Source organism: Misgurnus anguillicaudatus, chromosome 2 (genome assembly GCF_027580225.2).
Source record: "Misgurnus anguillicaudatus chromosome 2, ASM2758022v2, whole genome shotgun sequence".
In the NCBI taxonomy this organism is placed as follows: Eukaryota; Metazoa; Chordata; class Actinopteri; order Cypriniformes; family Cobitidae; genus Misgurnus; species Misgurnus anguillicaudatus.
In genome coordinates, this window is record NC_073338.2 from 19,961,745 (window position 1) to 19,981,951 (window position 20,207).

General features: G+C 38.5%; 2 protein-coding genes across 2 annotated transcripts in view; one reads left to right on the forward strand and one right to left on the reverse strand.

Annotated features, from left to right (window-relative positions):
* Window positions 1–20,207, forward strand: part of brinp2 (bone morphogenetic protein/retinoic acid inducible neural-specific 2) — a 154,993-nt gene that overhangs the window by 41,284 nt on the left and 93,502 nt on the right. Inside the window, exon 2 of the mRNA XM_073874204.1 lies at window positions 13,088–13,408. Within this exon, the coding sequence (XP_073730305.1) occupies window positions 13,137–13,408 (272 nt within the window). The 5' untranslated portion in view covers window positions 13,088–13,136. The remainder of the gene's footprint in view (window positions 1–13,087; window positions 13,409–20,207) is intronic.
* LOC141366160 (uncharacterized) lies at window positions 6,087–10,339 on the reverse strand. The gene is made up of 2 exons (XM_073871542.1): window positions 6,473–10,339; window positions 6,087–6,182 (listed from the first exon to the last, which is right to left on the reverse strand). Exons 1-2 carry the CDS (start codon window positions 10,337–10,339, stop codon window positions 6,156–6,158), a joined length of 3,894 nt encoding a protein of 1,297 aa, XP_073727643.1. The 3' UTR covers window positions 6,087–6,155.

Consider the following 20,207-nt stretch of genomic DNA (forward strand, 5'->3'; position numbering starts at 1 on the left):
TCAAATCTGATGCTGCACAAAAACGAAAAATGCATCAAAGCCAATGTTTTTACTAATCTTTAACATGCCCACAACTATGAAAAAGGTTTTAAAAAATCCAGTCCACTATCACTTTTTAGTGCTGGGCAAAGATTAATCGCGATTAATCACATACAAAATAAAAGTGATTTTCTTGCATAATCGACTAAGGATTTACATATTCAAATCAGAATTGTTGAATTTTTCTATAGAAATATATATAAATTTATATATATATATATATATATATATATATATTAGGGCCGGGACTCGATTAAAAAATTAATTAATTAGAGGCTTTGTAATTAATTAATCTAAATTAATCGCATTTTAATCGCATATAAATATTTGACCTGAGAACATTAAGAAGTAATTATTTTACATGGATTTTTAGAATAATGACTGAATACATAAGCTTAAGCAACAAAATATTGTTTATTTTTGTTCAACCAAGTCGTTGTACCCGGAGTCAGGCTAATGTCCACGCTAGCTGCTGTATGTTTTGCAATGAGATGATACTTGAGGCTCGATGTGCTGCGGTGAATGTGAATTCCTTGCTGCATAGCTTACACACAACCATGCTCTTATCAACGCTTACATCCGTTCGTTTTTATAAAAAAAAAATCCCATCCACGGGGCCAACCAAAGCGATCTCATCAGCCTCTTCGTTCATGTTCACTGTGGTTTGTTGTGGTCTGAAGTCATGAACGCTAGTTGGTGCTCCAGTATAATCGGTCAGCCGAAACTCATGAGAAATGTTCCGCGGTGCAAAAATAAGTGCGATTAAAATGCGTTAAAATGTTTAACGCGTTATTTTTGTGTAATTAATTAATCTTAATTAACGCGTTAAAGTCCCGGCCCTAATATATATATATATATATATATATATATATATATATATATACATATATATATATATATATATATATATATATATATACATATATATATATATATATATATATATATATATATATATACATATATATATATATATATATATATATATATATATATATATATATATACATATATATATATATACATATATATATATATATATACATATATATATATATATATATATATATACATATACATATATATACATACATATACATACATATATATATATATATATATATATATATATATATATATATATATATATATATATATATATATATACATAAAAATATAAATAAAAATATATACTCATGTAAATGTTTCTTAAATACATACATGAATGTGTGTGTATTTATATATACATAATAGTTACAGACAGCACACACTCATAAATTATGCAAAAAATCACTTTTATTTTGTATGTGATTAATCTCGAAAAATCTTTGCCCAGCACTACTTTTTATATTGAAAATCAGTCATTTTGTGTTTTTCCCCCAAATCAGTGACATCACTTATGAACTTGGCAATTAAAGAGTTTTTGTAAAGATTTGGTAGTTTTGATCAGTACTGAGGTTGATTAACATATTTATGCAAATAAAATGTAAAAAAAATTCATCTGATATATTTTTACAGCTGTTTTAGTGGGTGTTTTCATCCACGAAGAACACGAAAGGGGAGTAAATTTGACTATTTTTCTCTTACATAATGCATTTACATATATGCATTTGACATACGCCTTTATGCAAAACGACTTACATTGCATTGCGTTCAAGCTATATGTTTTTATCATTGTGTGCTCCTGGGGATCAAAGCCATGACCTTTGCATTGCCAGCACATTGGTTTACCAACTGAGCTATGGAAACACCCCATTACAGAAACATAATGATGCATCAAAATAAAATTGAAAGGAACTGATAGTTTTTGCTTGCGTTTGGATTTCTGTTTTGGGGGCTGTAGCAACACATAATGTTAAGAGTTTGCCAGCTGGTGGGGATTGCTGAGTTTAGAGAATGCTGAGTACCTGAGTTCAAAAGGACAGTAGGCCTTATGGTAATAGCACTACATCTGCTTCCACGGCACACCCAGGCCCAGTAAAAGTCCACAGCTGGGCTGCACAGCATTGCTTGCCTCATTTTGAATAATTGATGAGAAAACAACGGAAACCAACGTATAGCTACAGGTCTACCAATGGCTCACGCCAAATATGTGTTGCTCATTCATTTTTATTAGTTATACCACACAGCTGGTTGAGAAATGTTCCACGGGTGTGCATTGTTTTTTGATAAACGCATACCTGACCTGTTAAATGTCTTTTAAATAACCACCAGAGCAATGTCTTAGCAATGTCTGGGGTAATGGTGGTTTAAGCGGAATAATTGACTGCGGTCCTTTAAATTACTTGAAAATAATGCACAACAGGGGCATGTTCAAGATCAAAACGGTGTGCAACATTTTGCCACGGTTTCCGGGTTGAATGACGTGTTTCCTGGAAACGGTGTGAACTGGTATGCAACAGGGTTTGAGATGCGCTTTCTGTTGTTTGGTGGGTGTGTCAGAACTGCAATCCAATCATCAGCAACATGCAAATAAACCATGCGGTACTAAAGAGACAGCTCACAAAATTAATTCAAGTTGGAATGTTATCTTTCATTCTGGACAGCAAGGGCAGTGACTGTAATATCAAGAGTATTTTACAGTATTAAACACATTTATAACGATTTCATCAGGCTTCAGAAACATTTAAAAACGAACACAAAGAATGGCCTCTCAGCTACCGTAGTTGCAACTTTTGCGTCATCACAATTGGTGTTCAACACATTACCGTTCCTGTTTAAGAAACGTTGTGCAACGTTTTGTCGGGGCTGAACGCAGCCCATCAGTGTATTCACAAGGTGCATTACCACCCTGGGTGTGCATTATTTCCGAATAATTCACCAGCCCGTTGTCAATTATTCCTTATATGATGCATTAGCTACCATGAACAATAACACATTTTCCAATGTTATGCAAAATGTAAAAGAACCCGTAAGGTCAATTTAATGTGTTTTTGGTGAGTTCCTGTCAGTCACATAGTAGAGTATTGGTCATGTGATCGATTCCCTGAATGCACTATTCGTCACTTTGGATAAGTATACAATCCATAAAGATTTATTTCATTACTTTATATATCATATAAAGCAATGAAATAAATTATTATAATATAAAAAATATCAAATAATTTTATATTTTTTGCATTTTCATGCATATTAATGAAAAACTGTGCATGTCAATTGTGACCTTTAACAGCAATTTTTCTTTAGTGATTGTTTTCTACATAACATCATGTAAAGAACATTTAGTGGAAATCTCAACTTTTTTGACTTCAAGGCCGCATAATTGCCCCCCAACAGAATAGAGCTTTATATTCTTTTAAAAATAAACAAATATTTTAATTTTTACTTGGTTTAGCTTATATTAAGACTTCTTTCGTTGAATTTAATCAACAAAATTTTGTTGTTTTTAATAATTTTATGTCATCTTGAGGCCCCCGGTTGATAAACACTGCTGTGAATTGTCAACTAAACAACGACAAAATAATAATAACAAAATAATGCAATGAATTCATAGGAAGTTAATAGTGTAAAATCGTATGATTTTCATGAAAAAACAACAACAACGAAACAAAATCCATAACCCCAACAACACAGGGGTCAAGGCAAATCGTACAAAAACTTATGAATGTGGTCGTATGAATTCATTGGAATTAGCCAACTCGTAAAATATGTATGAAATCTCATTAGATAACGTTGAATATAGGCCTACTGTATTAAAAAATAATGCGGCATTTTACAATTTTTTTCAGCATTACCCCTGATGTTTAATATTTGTCATACATAACAAGGCAACAGTGTAAACTGACATAAAAAATACAGAAGTTATTCACATAAAAAAGTGAAAACAAAATCTGCAGGTGTGTTATTCTTTAAAAATAATGAAGTGTGATGAACGAGCGTAGCAGGTTACCAAAATGCTAGCAGGTGCACAGCGTGAGTCATAGCCTCTTTTATAAACATTGTTAAGAACACTGCAATATGCAGTGCTAAAATTAAAGCAATTATCATTATGCTATTCAAAAACACCCATCCCAATTTCCCTGGAGTTTTGTTGTGTGGGTTCATGTGAAAAACTTTACAGATATTTGAAAAGCAAATCTTCTATATTCTTCACATGTCAAAGAGACATAATTACTTCCCTATCGATACAGCATGAAGCCTTGTCCAAATGCCATTTGTTTTAACACAATTAGCACAAAGTGAGCTTCAAAACTACAACTTCCTTGAGTAAGTCTCACCTCTTGTAGTTTCATTGTCGCCTCCAGCCAGTCTCTCAAACCACAATCTAGTCATTATTTGACCAATTAGATCTAATGCCCCTCCATTCTGAGCATCTGTTGCTCAAGCATTTTGGTGAACTTCAGGCCTCATTGCTGCAACTACTGTATGTGCTCGGCAGTGTACTCTGAGTACCCAGTAAGTTTTAAAATGTGTGACCTTGTGATGAGGCTTCGTTCTGATTGGGAAAGATAAATAAAAAGTCACTTAAATTATTTAAGATGTGCATGAAAATGTCAAGGCTAAATTCAGTGTTTCTCCCATTGTCTACCTGGCATTTTAATGTATTATACATTTTAAATTAGGCAAAGCCTTGAGTGCAATAAGACTGCGTGTATGGGTATAGCTGTCTGGTGTGTTGTTGCTCAGACACTGGGTTTATTTGAAAGGCAAATTTCAGATGAGAATCATCCAAGGTGCTTTAAAGTAAAGACCCACTCCCATCTGCTGTAACTGTAAAATATGCCAAAGAGCATTTAATTGGTGCATTCATTGTGTTTGGCTAAAGGTTGGTGGGATTCAACTGAGGCAATGATTGTACTGTATGTGATGGAATTAGCATAACAGCCTTTTATCTGGTGCTTAGCAGGACTGCCACAGAAAGGGGAGGTCAGGGGTGTAACAATGTAGACAAACAGTACAGTGGATTTTATACAGTAACTGTGGCATGTTGCACAAAGCAAGTCGAACAAACTCAGAGTTAAAAATGTTATGGTAGTCTACATTTTATAGTCTCACAATGAGGTTAAACCCAACTAAATACTCATAACTCAAAACATATTTCATGTAAGGAATACAAAACGTTTAATATTAATAAAATTAAGGATTTGTATAAATATAAAACAGGGACAAGGAATATTGACAACTCAAACATAAGATTCCAAACAGTGGCGGCTGGTGACTTCTTTTTTCGAGGGTGCTCGATGTGAAGTTCGTCACAACATGTATGCAGCCCATCATGTGTGTGGTTCCTTTTTTCAAAATATGTGTTCTGCGCTTTAAGAGATTGTGTGTGCATCACGTGTCTTGCCAAAATAAGTGCCTGCTGCAGACGCATCTAAAGGGTTTATGATAAAAGAGATGCTCGCGTTTGCCAGATACTCGCATAATCTCATGCGTAATCAGAGTTTAATGTTAAGGGAGTGTCTTGCGTGTATTTGGTGAACGTGAGCGTCTCTTTTATCATAAACGGTTTTGATGCATGTGCAGCAGACACTTATTTTGACAAAACACGTGATGCACACAGGATCTCTCGACACACAGAACACATATTTTGGAAAAGGGAACCACATGATACTCCAAACACTTTTTTTGAATTAGCGCCCCTCGGATGAGCAGTCACGAGCCTTCACTGATTCCAAATAATTCAACTTAAAAATATATGTTTTGCCAGCTGATTTAAATGAAAAATGCATTTATGTTGTGTGACAGCATGAGAGGTTAAGGATCTTTTAGCTTGTGTCAGTTCCAAGAAAACACCACTTCAACGGTCTCTTCAATATGCAGGTGTGTTTAATAATTAACAAAAAGGGTTTTCAACTTAAATCTCTTCAGCTATAAAGTAACTTAGTCTTCCTTAATTCACAAAGGTACATGACCTTCTCCAAACCAAACACACACTCAACAGTTTCTCATACCCCCTATTAGGGACTGCTGCTGGTCTCATTAGCTGCAGCTGTACTCTCAGGCAGTCTGGGAGTTGTAGTCTTTAACAGACGGCCATCTTGCTTCAGCCATCTGAGGGCAATGTATCTGCCCTCTAGAACACGCCCTCTCATGATGTCACATACCCCCTCCACTGCTCTGAGGCTCCTGGTTGGCAGGCCACTGTGAAGAGGGCATCCTTGCGAGAGAGGGCATCAGCATTTCCATGGCATCGTCCAGGCCTGTGGACAACAGAGAAGTTAAAGGCTTGCAGACTTAAAAACCATCTAGTTATTCTGCCATTGCTCTCCTTATTCCGGGCCATCCATTGTAATGGTGCATGGTCTGTCATTAATACAAATTTCCTCCCCAATAGATAGTACTTGAGTGCCTCTAATGCCCATTTAATAGCTAAGCACTCTTTCTCAATTGTGGCATAATTTTTCTCATGCTTTGCCAGTTTCCTACTGATGTAGAGCACAGGATGTTCCTCGCCTTCATGGGTTTGAGAAAGGACTGCTCCTAGACCCACCTCAGAGGCATCAGTCTGCACCAGGAATTCTTTTGTGAAGTCTGGGGATTTCAAAATCGGTCTGGAGCACAACATCCTCTTTAACTGCGAGAAAGCCTCCTCTGCCTCTTTGCTCCACTTTACCATTCTGGAGTATCTGTTAGTGGTTAGCTCTGTAATGGGTGCAACCAGACTTGAAAAGTTAGGCACAAATCTCCTATAATAATTAGCTAGGCCAAGGAAGGACTTTACCTGTCTTTTGGTTTGTGGCCTAGGCCAGTTCTGAATGGCTCCAACTTTGGCTTCTTGAGGTTGTACTACACCCCTGCCTATTGTATAGCCCAGATATTCAGTTTCACCATAGGCAATTTTACATTTTTTTGGGTTTGCAGTCAAGCCCGCCTCTCTGAGAGAATCCAGTACCTTCTGCACCAGTCCAAGATGGCTTTCCCAGTCTGAGCTGTGGATTACCACATCATCTAAATAAGCAGCTGCATACTGCTGGTGGGGTTGAAGGACACGGTTCATGAGCCTTTGGAAAGTGGCTGGAGCCCCATGAAGACCAAAGGGTAAGTGAGTATAATGGTATAGTCCGTCTGGTGTTGCAAAAGCAGTCTTCTCTTTGGAATCTGAAGACAAGGGAACTTGCCAGTAGCCTTTTGTTAGATCTAGTGTTGAGATGAAGCGTGCTTTCCCTAGCCTGTCAATCAATTCATCAATGTGGGGCATAGGGTATGCATCAAACTTTGAGATCTCATTTAACTTCCTAAAATCGTTACAGAATCTTATTGTGCCATCGGGCTTGGGGACCATCACTATAGGGCTCGACCATGCACTCTGTGACTCTTCAATGACCCCTAACCTAAGCATTTCCCTCACTTCTTCCTTAATGGCTTCTCGTCTGGCTTCTGGGATTCTGTAAGGCCGCTGCTGTACAATTTTCCCCGGGACAGTCTGGATCTCATGCTGTATCATTTGAGTATGGCCTGGAACTATGGAAAAGACATCTTTGTTACGATCCACTAGCTCCAACACTTCCTGTTTTTGTTGTGGGTTCAGATCTGGGCTCACCCGGACTTCTTCTCGTGGTGGGTCACTGGGTTTGCTTGGGGAAAGAGAACACATCATCACTTCTCTAGGGTGCCAACGTTTCAAGAGGTTGACATGGTATATTTGGTCAGGCTTTCTTTTGCCTGTTTGCTTAACCCTGTAATTGACCTCCCCTACCCTCTCTATGACCTCAAAGGGGCCCTGCCAGGTGGCTAGGAACTTACACTCTACTGTGGGCACCAGCACTAACACTCGGTCTCCAGGCTGAAATTCTCTAGGCTGAGCTGGGCGGTTATATATCGCTTGTTGTTCTCGTTGCGCTTTCTCCATATGCTCTCTTACAATAGGGTAAATGGCTGCCATTCTGTCTCTCATTTGCCCAACATGTTCAATGAATGACCTGTGGGGGCAAGGCTGTTCCTCCCATGCTTCTTTTGCTATATCCAGCAGTCCTCTTGGCTTGTATGGGTACAAAAGTTCAAAAGGGGCGAACCCTGTAGAGGCTTGTGGTACTTCTCTAATTGAGAACAACAGATAGGGTAAGAGTTGATCCCAGTTTTTGCCATCTGTGTCAATGGTTTTACGAAGCATTTGCTTGAGGGTCTTATTAAAACGTTCCACAAGGCCGTCTGTCTGTGGGTGGTACACAGAGGTTCTTATTTGCTTTATCTTTAGGAGGGCGCAGAGTTCTTTCATTACACGAGACATGAATGGGGTTCCCTGGTCTGTAAGAATTTCTTTTGGGATACCCACTCTAGTACTAATCAGGAATAACTCTTTGGCAATTTGCTTTGACGTAGCTTTCCTTAATGGCACCGCTTCAGGGTAACGGGTTGCATAGTCTACCATCACCAAAATATATTGGTGACCCCTGCCGCTCCTCGGTAGAGGCCCCACAATGTCCATCCCAATCCTCTCAAAGGGGGTTTCGATGATAGGTAAAGGAATCAAGGGACTACGAAAATTAGGTTTTGGAGCTGACTGCTGACACTCTGGGCAACTACGACAGTAGTTCTCTACTTCCTTATGCACACCAGGCCAAAAGAACCGTTGTAGCACTCTTTCTTTGGTTTTGTCCACCCCTAAATGTGCCCCAAGCAGATGAGTGTGGGCTAGTTGCAGTACTGTGGCCCTATGGGTTTGAGGCACAAGCAACTGCTCTATAGTCTCCTCCCCTTCTTTTTTTATTTGGTAGAGCAACCCATTCTTAATCGCAAAATGTGGGTACACTACTGGAAGATTACTCTGAACTATTCCATCAATAACTTTCACATTTTTCAAAGCATTAACAAGTGTACAGTCATTCAGTTGTGCTGTTCCATACTGGCCTGTTAACATTTGGTGCCCTGGCGCTTCTGGACCACTATTACTTTCTTGAGATGCCCCCAGCTCCTCGGGTTCTGTTTGTAACTGTACCCTGCTTTGAGTGATGGGCTGTGGTGGTGGCTCATCTGCTTGTTCTGAGGCTGACTCAGTCTCTTCCAGGGTGTTTCCTCTATTCATCCGTGTCTGCACTGGAAGGCAATGGTGTGTTAGAGTTTGGACATTTTGACTTGCATAATCTAACATATTTTGTCTGTTTTTACCCCTGGGTCGCTGTGTTTCTCTTGTTCTCCTTGCTTGTACATCTTGCCACAACATGTGAAACACAGGACAATCTCGTCCAATTAATACCTGTACCGGCAGGGATCCCACCACCCCAGCTCGAATTTCATACTTCCCTCTAGTCGTGACTAATGTTACTGCAGATGTGGGATATGTACAAGTGTCACCATGCACACACGAAACTGGAATTGGGTTTTCTAATGAGACTTGCTTTGGATTGACCAAGGACTGGTGCACCAGTGTAATCATGCTTCCAGAGTCTAGTAATGCCTCTACGTCTTGACTATTTACTGATACAGGGCATGTCATTGCTTGGAACACAGAGTTGCCCAACAAGGCAGCAAAAAGGTTATTTTTCAAGCCACTTGAAGACTCAGCCGTCGGCATAGGCTCATCTGTCTGGTTGCATTGCCATGAAATGTGTCCTACTTCCCCACACTTGTAACAGGTTCTTGGTTTATACAATGGGCTTTCGACTGGCAAATCTTGTTGGCTGGACCTTTTCCCCTGTGGGCTAGGCCATCTGGGAGTAGAGGTTCTCTGGAAAAACTTTTGTTGGGGCTGTGCACTGGTTGGAGACCGTGAGTTCAGCATTTCTGCACTGGCTTGGTATCGTTCAACTTCTTCTATCAATTCTTGGGGTGAACTTGGGTTATTCAGACAAACAAATCGTTTAGCTTCAATGGGTAGGGCTCTTAAAAATCTGTCCATCACCAAGGAATCGACCACTTCTGTTGCAGAGTGCCTACCAGGCTCTAACCATTTCTTAGCCAAACGCATTAATTCATGCATCTGTGTACGCGGTGGCTGTTCTTTCTTAAAGCACCATGCATGGTACCTCTGGGCCCTCCCAAATTCTGTAAGACCACTGCGACTTAACATTTCTTTCTTCAAGGAGTCATAATTATTGGCCCAAGTTGGGTCTAGATCTAGGAAGGCCTTCTGTGATTCTCCAGACAAAAACGGTGCCAATATTTTTGCCCATTGATCTTTTGGCCATTTTTCTCTAAAGGCAGTTGTCTCAAAAGCATGCAAGTACGCTTCGACATCATCACACTCTCCCATTTTAGGAATAAAGTCACTAGCCCGTATTCTGCTAACATCTTGGGCTTGCTTCATTTCCAGTTCTTTAATTTTAAGGTTATTGGCCCGCCTTTGTTCCTCCAGCAAGCCAGCTTGAATTTGCTGCTGCACTTTATTACTCTCTATCATTGATTTCAGTAACTCTTCCATTTTACAATCAATTGACTGTGTACTTAGCTTAGAAAACAGGCTTGTTAGGTCCTCCACATCACTCTGGAACATCTGCAGTCATCCAAGTGCCCGCATTCTCCACCATATGTGACAGCATGAGAGGTTAAGGATCTTTTAGCTTGTGTCAGTTCCAAGAAAACACCACTTCAACGGTCTCTTCAATATGCAGGTGTGTTTAATAATTAACAAAAAGGGTTTTCAACTTAAATCTCTTCAGCTATAAAGTAACTTAGTCTTCCTTAATTCACAAAGGTACATGACCTTCTCCAAACCAAACACACACTCAACAGTTTCTCATACCCCCTATTAGGGACTGCTGCTGGTCTCATTAGCTGCAGCTGTACTCTCAGGCAGTCTGGGAGTTGTAGTCTTTAACAGACGGCCATCTTGCTTCAGCCATCTGAGGGCAATGTATCTGCCCTCTAGAACACGCCCTCTCATGATGTCACAGTTGTCTTCATTGTCATTGTGTGCATATTATAGTGGTGTATATGTACAGTGGAATATTTTAAGATCTGTCATTGCAGGTTATTTTTAGTTGAGACAACTAAACGTGTTTTTGGACTATCCTTAAGCCTTGTCCGTGAAACCGAGGGATAGCATATTGAAATGAATCTATGGAATTCAGCATCATCTACTTTGTAATATTAAAGGATCATTTGCACAAAATGGCTCCTAACAAAAGTCAAAGTCTGAATAATAAGAAATTATTTAAGATAGTAATATAAAACATTGTTTACTTAGTTTAATACAGTGGAAACAGTAAAGGGTTTATGGGTGGTTTCCTGTACACGGCTTATCCCCAGACTAAAATGCATGTTTGAGCTACCTTCATTTAAAAACGACTTGCACTGATGCATTACATACTGTATATATATCATTACCATTGTTTTGTCTAAAGATGCACACCAATAATCTTTTTTGTAAGGTTTGTTGTAAAAACTACTTAAATGTCCTTATATATAGGCCTAGTTCTGGATTAATAAACCCGGGAAAATTCTGGCAATTCTATAAATGACATGGACCTAACCTAACCATATTTTAGGATAATTTTGCTGCTCTGAGTTTGACAAATAGCATGACATTAATCTCCTTTAGAAAGCAATAAAACCATACCAGGGTAAAGATGTAGGTGATGATGAATGTGTACTGTGTTCAAATATTGTTAATCATATCCAGCTCGTATTTACTCAATTCATTCATCTTTTGTGTTTCCCTGTTCAGTATATTTTACTGCTGATGATTTTTACTTGAGCATATGCACTGTATTTACAGTACAGTAAAGTGTGGGTCTAACTTTGTGACAAACAACTTTATTTGGAGACATTTTAAACCAGTATGACTGTTTGAGCAGTTGTTTAATTGGACTTTTGAAACATAGCTTTGTGTAACAACCAGCCTCAGTCCTCCCCACAGAATACATAATATTAGGAGAATAGAGGTCTGTTGTTCAGTGTTTCCAATTACAGATAAAATAACGCTGGACCTGATTTTATTTCTGTACCATAAAACTTGTGCAGAAAGAAAACAATAGGATAAATCGCAAGGAAGAACAAAGGACGAAAATGATGAAAGATAACAGAGAAAATGCAATAGAAGAGAATTAGATATATCAAGATCAGGCCACGGGAGGATTGCAGACTATTAAACAAAGCGTATGAGAGGGAGAGAGAAAAAAGTAAAAAGTAATAGAAATGCATTTTGCTGGAGAAATGAGAAAGATTACATTTATATTAGAGCTGAAACTGAGTGGGAAAATAAGATATTATAGGAAGCAATAAGAGAAAATAGATGAAAATCATCTCTGGGTGACCTGATGGCCATTCCTAGTTTAATGAATTGTGTTGGGGTGATATAAACTGGGTAAATGACACTTATTATAAGCTGAAAGATTTGTTCACATGGCTTGTTTTACATTTCATATTATGTGCTCTTCTCTCACCTCTAAGCTTTTCTCTTCTGCCGAGAGTTTTTAAAACTCTAGAAATCTAGAAAGAAACGCAAAGTCTGTGTATCATCATAAATCCAAACGTGCATGTAATTGCTCTAAAAATGAATTTGCATCGTAGATTTTAGTAGGATTATAAAGGAATGTCGGTTATGTTAGGATATGGAATTAATGGTTTGATATTATATGCAGCGGTGCATGAAGGCACACCTTCTCCCAAAGCCATGTGCCTACCAGTGCTGAACGTAATCTATGCTCATTCATTATTATGCGATCCTTACACGTCAAACGTTATTTTACTCGCTTGTGTTTTTTCCAGTACTGTTGTAAATAATTGAATATTTAGCATGACTCACAAACCAAATGCTCATTTGCTCAACTGCAGGGAAGAGAGGGTTATACTGTTTAGAAGTTATGAGACAGGGGGCTAAAAAATCCTGGATATGCATCTTATGAAATGTGACCCTGTCTGTGAAATCCACACTAAAGTCTCATAATGTAATTAGGGGCATTAAAGTTTGATTTCATTGATTCAGTCATTGATTTCAATATTTGACATGATCTTACTCAGTCACTGTTAAAGATATAAAGGGTATATTTCACAATGTTCTTTACATTATGTAGTATAATTTTATGTAGAAAATGACTTTTTCACAGACTGATGGTTTTCTTCTGATGGTGGACTTCTTTGTTTATATAATTGGATAGACATAAATACACATGTATATTGATATGTATGCTCATCATCAAAGCATTACCTTTTCTTTCTCTCTGTCCAGGTAAAAAGGATTGGCACAAGAATGCTGGCGCCAGGTGCCCAGGGTCAGGATGGCATTGTGTTGGCAGAGAGCAGCGGTTGTTAGATGGTTCCTCTTGATGCTCCTGTGGCATTGGGCACCTCTGGGCCCACTGAGCTGGTTTCTGGCTCTGGCTGAGCGTCTAGACCAGAAAACATCACCTTTCTCTTCTATATCCGGCCGGACCAGCGGCCAGCTGGACTGGCTTCTGTCTGATAAAGGGCCATTCCATCGCTGTCCAGAGTACACTGAGTTCAAAGAGCGTTTCCAACAAGGCTTCTCCACACGATATAAAATCTACAGGTAAGTGCTACAATAGTGAACAATACTGGATGTCCCTTGCTCAGGTAGATTTTTATAAAAAAGCAACATATTACTTCTTTAGTCTTATACTTATTAAAGGGGACATATCATTAAATGTGACTTTTTCCATGATTATGTGCTATAATTGGGTCCCCATTGCTTCTATCGACCCACAAAATGTGAAAAAGATACCAGTAACTTAGGCTACGTTTACATGGAAACGATCTGAAAAGAAAACGCAAAAGTGGTGTTGCGTTATCACTTTTTATTCCGTGCTTATACGAGCGTATTGAGAAGGAAATCTGCGTGCATGCGGTGACGCAAAAATGTGTGATGTTCGATGTAGTATGCACTCCAGGCGGCTAGGTGGCAATGTGAAGCACTGACACACAACACTACCATGTCCACGTGCCTGGGTACAACCCTCTTCCTTGTTCTCATTCAAAGCCGTCTGGTTTGCCGCCGACGAATTGGCGCATCAACAATTTGATGAAGGTAATTAATGCGCCTTCTCTGATCAGTAATACTAGCTGTAAATATTTCGTACAACCGCTGGAAAGACTTGTATATTTATCAGAGCTGCTATGGCAACTTGAAGGTCCGACGTATGGAAATAATCCCACATACGCGACGAGAGCCACCGCGAGCAGACTTTTGCGTTTTTACCTTTTAGACGGGAACGTGAGGGTAGATTGTTTTTAAGATTTCCACTCTGGAGGCTGGTTTCACTTTTTTGCGTTTTTAAGCCCCAAAAACGCTGTCACCGTGTAAACGAAAGGCACATCCGATAAAATATTTTTACGTTTTCACCCTCAAGCGTTCTTGTGTAAACCGGCACTTAGTTTTGGTAAACCATTCTCTGCAAGCGTGTAAAAAAATAGGTCATTGAAATTTGGCTCCCCTTGTGATGTCAGAATGGCTCCCCTTGGCTCCCCTTGTGATGTCAGAATGGGATAATACCCCTTAATCAGCACTATCCAACCACGGCTGCCATTTAGTGCGGAGATCAACTCGTTTGCATTTAAAAGGACACACCCCAAAACAGCACATTTTTGCTCACACCTACAAAGTGGCCATTTTAACATTCTATAATAAATTATCTATTTGGTATTTTAAGCTAAAACTTCACATATGTACTCTGGGGACACCAAAGATTTATTTGACATCTTAAAAAGTCTTGTGAAGCGTTCCCTTTAAACAATAAGGGGTGGTTCTCCGGACAGGGCTTAGTGCATCCTAGTCCCAGAATAATGCAAGTTTGAGCTGCCTTGTTTTAAAAACATCTTGCACTGATATATCTTAACATATATCAGTGCCATTGTTTTGCCCAAAATGCACACCAGTATAGTTGTTTTTAGGTATATTTGTAAATACGTCTTAGATGTCCTAATATAATATAATAACCACATCTGCTTTAATTATATCCATAAATTACCTTTTGTGTTCCATGGAAGAAATCAACATGTCCTGGGGTTTGGAACAAAGCATGCATTGGTAAAATGATTTTTGTGTTCCTTTAACAAACAAACAAGGGTTTGAGGATATGTACAACTTTGTAAATAGCATGAACTTCAATTGTGTAAAATCTTTATGCCTAAATGTGTGAGGAAAAGATTCGGCGCAGATAAACAGACCTTCCATCAGTCTTGTGACAGATCATGGAAAGCTCAGCGAGGAGGCCAAAGATAGCAGGAGATGAGGAAAAATATTGACATCTCAGTTGTATTGAAACCTGTTCAGTCAGATGCCATCAGTGGTGAGCAGACAGATGCAGTCACATTACAGATAGGAGTGCAGAGTGTATGCGGTGTAGATTTTACTATCATCATCATCATCATTATCTATGACACTGTCTAAAGTTACTAAAACTACCATGAAAAGTCATTTCTTGCACAATTCCTGGGTAAGAGTCTGTACATCTACTGTCTGCATTCTGTTTTTTTACTGACTCTGAAGATTACATGAATTACTCAAAGTAATGACATCATCTCAAAGATTCAGACATGAAGGTAAATCTCAAACAAGAACAGCTGTGAAATGACTTACAGTATGGGAATACATCTTAGAAAGTTAATAATAATTATGCATTTGGCAATACAGTGCATTACAAGATATACAATTTTTACCATCCCTGCGATCAAACCCATAACCAATGCTCCACCACTAACATATAAAAATATCCCAAGTTTGTCTCATAGCCAAGATTAAACGGGGGGCAAATCAAGACTTTGCATTTCTTTCCTGAAATACAGACCCCAGAGATCTCACATAAACAAGATATATTTCAAACATTTCATCTACCTGTAGCTACAGAAACCGTCAGCAATTCATAAGTTATGCACTTCTAATCATATACAGTATGCAATGCATTCATCATTTATTCAGTACGGTGTGTTTTAAATAACAATTGTCAGATATGCATGCTCAACAGGAAGAAAAAGTGTGTTTGGTGCATTGCTGTGACTGACCTCGAACCCGTCAGGGGAATCTGGCTTTTTTGCCGGCATCCTTTCCCCCCTCCCAGCACGTAGCGACTCTGTCCAACTGTCCCCGCTAGCCGAATTCAGAACTCAGCATGGATACGGCAGCTGGACAGAGAAAGAACAGTGATGGACTCAGTGTGAGGGATATGGGCCTATGCCAGCACAGTTTGAAAGTTTTTTTTTGCAGGCCAAGAGTCAGCGTGCATACAGTATGTGTTTCTGTGGGCATGTGCCTCATAGTTCAGGTGCATCGAGTAAAGAGGATCACTGACCTCACACGGGAAAGATGGGACTTCAGCCTGGTATTGCATGGGCCCTTTGATATGATAACAGATATTTTTCCTAAGGGCTTTCTGGGTGAGAATGGTGATGTGAGAGAACACCAGCAGACGTTCACAAAAGCACTTTACCTTTTACTGCTTCCCTGGGCACAGCTCCCCTCTGGGGGTTACCCTGTACCAAAGGATCCCCAGCAGAATGAATTATATGGTCTTTAGTCATACTGCCAGCCCTGATGGGGATTTGTGCCGTGAATAAAAAGAGATGTTGGCCTGCATTGCTTTGCTTTGTTCTAAGGCTTTAACAACATGCAGAGTAGTTGACATTTAGATTATAAACTTTCCCAGAGGAAAGTTTTATAGCTCAGGAGATATGATGAGTTCTCAATTCTCTAAGTATCCACTTAGTCTTAGATGTTTCGCCTAAAATTGCAAAAAATTAAACAAATGGGACTTGTTAAAGTACAGTAAATTGTCTAAGTACATTGGGTCAGTTTCCCGGACAGGGTTTAGGTTAAGCCAGGATGAGGCCTTAGTTATATTATGACATTTAACCCTTTCCCTGCCATTAAGGAGTTATCTCATCAATTAACTCTTTCCACGCCATTGACAAGATATCTCGTCAATCACGAGAAAATGCTTCCCCGCCAATGACGAGTATTTCCGTCTTTCCGCAATACCTCTATTATACCCTTTAGGTGGCCCTTCCACAACTTTTTAAACCCGGATGCATGTCCGTGTCTGTTTTAAAGATCGCTCTGAATGGGATCTCTATGAAAAGTCTGTCACAAAAATGGAATTATCTCAGCTTTTTGCTCAAAATGTGGTGTTTTTGCAGAAACCTACCCATATTCAAAAGCTGATTACAAAAGATCTACTTTTGAAACTGTTTTTTTTTTTTTTTGAAAGCAGAGGGTCTGTTCTTTCATTTGGTATATTGTATGTTTATATATTTGAAGAAGAACATTTTCTGGAAGGCATTAAACTTTTGTGAAAATCATGAAAAACGCTGGCGCTGGCTGGCAACTTTTTTAAAAAACGCTGGCGGTGAAAGAGTTAAGAGAAACGCTTCCCTGCCAATGACGAGTCTGTACGGTAGGGCTGGGTAAAAAAAATATTTTTCGATTAATCTTTTTTTACGTGGTTGATTCAAAATCGGTTCTCAAAGGCCACAAATCGATTTTTTTCGTATTTATTTCCGCAAACATTGAACGTAACGTTAATCTAATTACTAGTCTTCTCCACTAGATGTCACCCTCTTTTTTTGCCTTGTGTGATGTTATCAAGGAGCGAGAGGCGAGCCTGTCATTTTATTCATGGTGGTTTCAGGTGCTTCGCCGACATTGATGCCACTTTCACATAAAAAGTCAGAGTTTTGGAAGCATTTTAGATTTCGCAAGCAGGACGATGACGATAGTTTTGTGGCTTTTAATTTGTTTTTATTAACTTCTTGTAAACTTCTGTTCACTGTTCTTTTTTATAAATATAGTATTTGTATTAAATCTATATTCATTGAGTTCAATTAAGTATAAAAACCTCCCCAAAAATCGCAATCAAAAATCGATCCGAAATTGAACCGATAGCTTGTGAATCGAAATAGAATCGATCTGGATCATCTGAATGGATACCCAGCCCTACTGTACGGCAATCAATATGTTTTTATATCAACCAGGTGGCGCTCTTACCCAACTTATAAAGCACTGAAGCATCCACTGATTGAAAAACAGTAAAAACTCAGTGTATGTTTTGATCATCGCTCTGAATTTGATCTCTTAACAAAAGTACTTTACATCAATGCAATTATCTTAGTGTGAGTGAGTGAAGTTTATTAAACACAACCAGGCAAACAAGACAAAAGAGTAATCCAAAGCAGTAATCCAATAAGCAGGCAAAAAGGTCATAACATGAAACATGGACATGGAAACATGAAACAATGGCTATGAACGCTCGGTATAAGGATAAACTGACAATATTTCGCAATATAAATTAGGAAATGGCATGGTTTAAATATAAAGGCTATGCACGTGACGTCACCTTTGGCGAAAGTGACTGCGTATACGCCCACTGAGTGGCAAAAGACAGAGCGGCAGCATTTGTGTACAGTGTGAAATCAGCTAAAACACGGGGAAAACGTGTCTAAATGGGAAAAAGCTGTTGTGCGATAGACTGTACTAACACATTTAACAAGAATTCAGAGCTATCGTTTTACAGACTGCCAAAAAACACCGAAAGTAGACCACTGACCACAGGTGGGTTGACAAGTTGCTAGGGTCACTATCAAGTGCAACTAAATTAAATTTTTGCTGATAATTGTCAGTTATACTGACATTTTCGCAGCCACCGCTAAACCAGCCATTTTGTTTAATGTTTTGTGACTCAAGAGAGAAGTAAATCAGTAGCAGTAGTCATACGTCAAGTATTTAAAATTCACGATAAAAAAATCGCTATAAAAATACATGAAATACACATAAATTAATACTCTTATTCTGTGTAATTTCAGAATTTGTTAGGGTCACTGTTAAGGCCAACTAAACTTAGTTTAAGGTGATAATATAGCTAATCAGTTTTACTGGTGTTTTTCCCCAGCAGCCGCTATGAAAACCAGCCATTTTGTTGAACGTCTGCCATTCAACAGGGCGTACTCCGGCGTGGTCACGTGGAAAAGTGATGTCAATGCATACCCTCTATACATAGAAAGGGAAGTGAATGTAGAAGTAGAGTGTGTGTGTCCATAGTCCAGATGGGGGAGAGGGTGCCACCTGGTGGTAGGATGAATGGTACACTCCCATTCATTACACTCAGCTTTTTGCTGAATGAAATGATGTTTTTTTTTTTTTTTTTTTGAAAGCAGGTTGTCTGTTCTTTTATTTGATATATTGTACATGTATGTTTAAATATTTAAAGAATTTGAATTTTTTTTGAAAGGCATTCAACTTTTGTGAAAATCATAAAAATGCTGGCGCTGGCTGGCAAGTACAAAAAAATGCTGGGGGGAAAGAGTTTTTAAATCAATGGAGCTCAAAGATGCATTTTCACTGTAAAACCTAACAGTTAACTTAACTTAAACCATTTAAGTAATCCGGTTGCATTAGGCCATTTAAGTTTTAAAACACACAAATTTAAGTACTGTGAACTTGAGTCATGTGCAATTATGCACTTATATTTAAGTACTGTGAACTTAAATATAAGTGCATAACTGCATATGACTCATTTTGTTTAAGTTCACAGTACTCAAATGTATGTGTTTTAAAACTAATGCAATCAGTTTACTTAAATGGTTTGAGTTGAGTTAACTTTTAGGTTTTACAGTGTAGGATAAGCCCTGTCCAGGAAACCGCCCCATTAAGAATAGGGAACTGTAAAATTAATGGGCATTTATAAGTAAAATAATCTGGATTTGGGTAAATTTGATAAGAAATGTTTGTTGGTGTGTAAAAAAATTCTTCTATAATATTGATTTTTAATTGCAAACAAATCTGAGCTCAGATTGTAACATTGTTCAAATTTGTTTTAAAACGGTAATGGAGGTCTTTTTTAGAAGAAACATCTAAGACACGCAAGACTTGAGGAAACGTTTCCATTTGCCCTCCACTTCATTTAATTGAATTCAAAGTAAAGAGATCTTATCTGTGTCTCTCTTTTTTTGAGGGGGGGGTAACCTTCAATAAAAATTGTAATAACAGAAGTATTACACTAAGCACCCACTAACAGATGCACTTGATTTTTGTTTGACATTTCATCTCAAGTGTTTGTTATTCATTAGACAAGAATATGTTTAATCAAGAAATAATTGAACTGTACTACTACAAATGCAAACAAATGTACCTTTGTAGAGCAGGACAGAACAGTGACGCACTTCATTTCCCTTGTGAAACCTCAGTATTATTTATTACCTCCCAATTGTGCTATTATTCGTAGACCATCACCGCATCGGTGCGCTCAGGTGATGGCAACGGCGACCGGTGGGGAGCCACTCCATGGGAATATAGTAACCTGGTAACAGCTGATTTACAAAGGCAGTGTGTAAAAAGAAAAAAA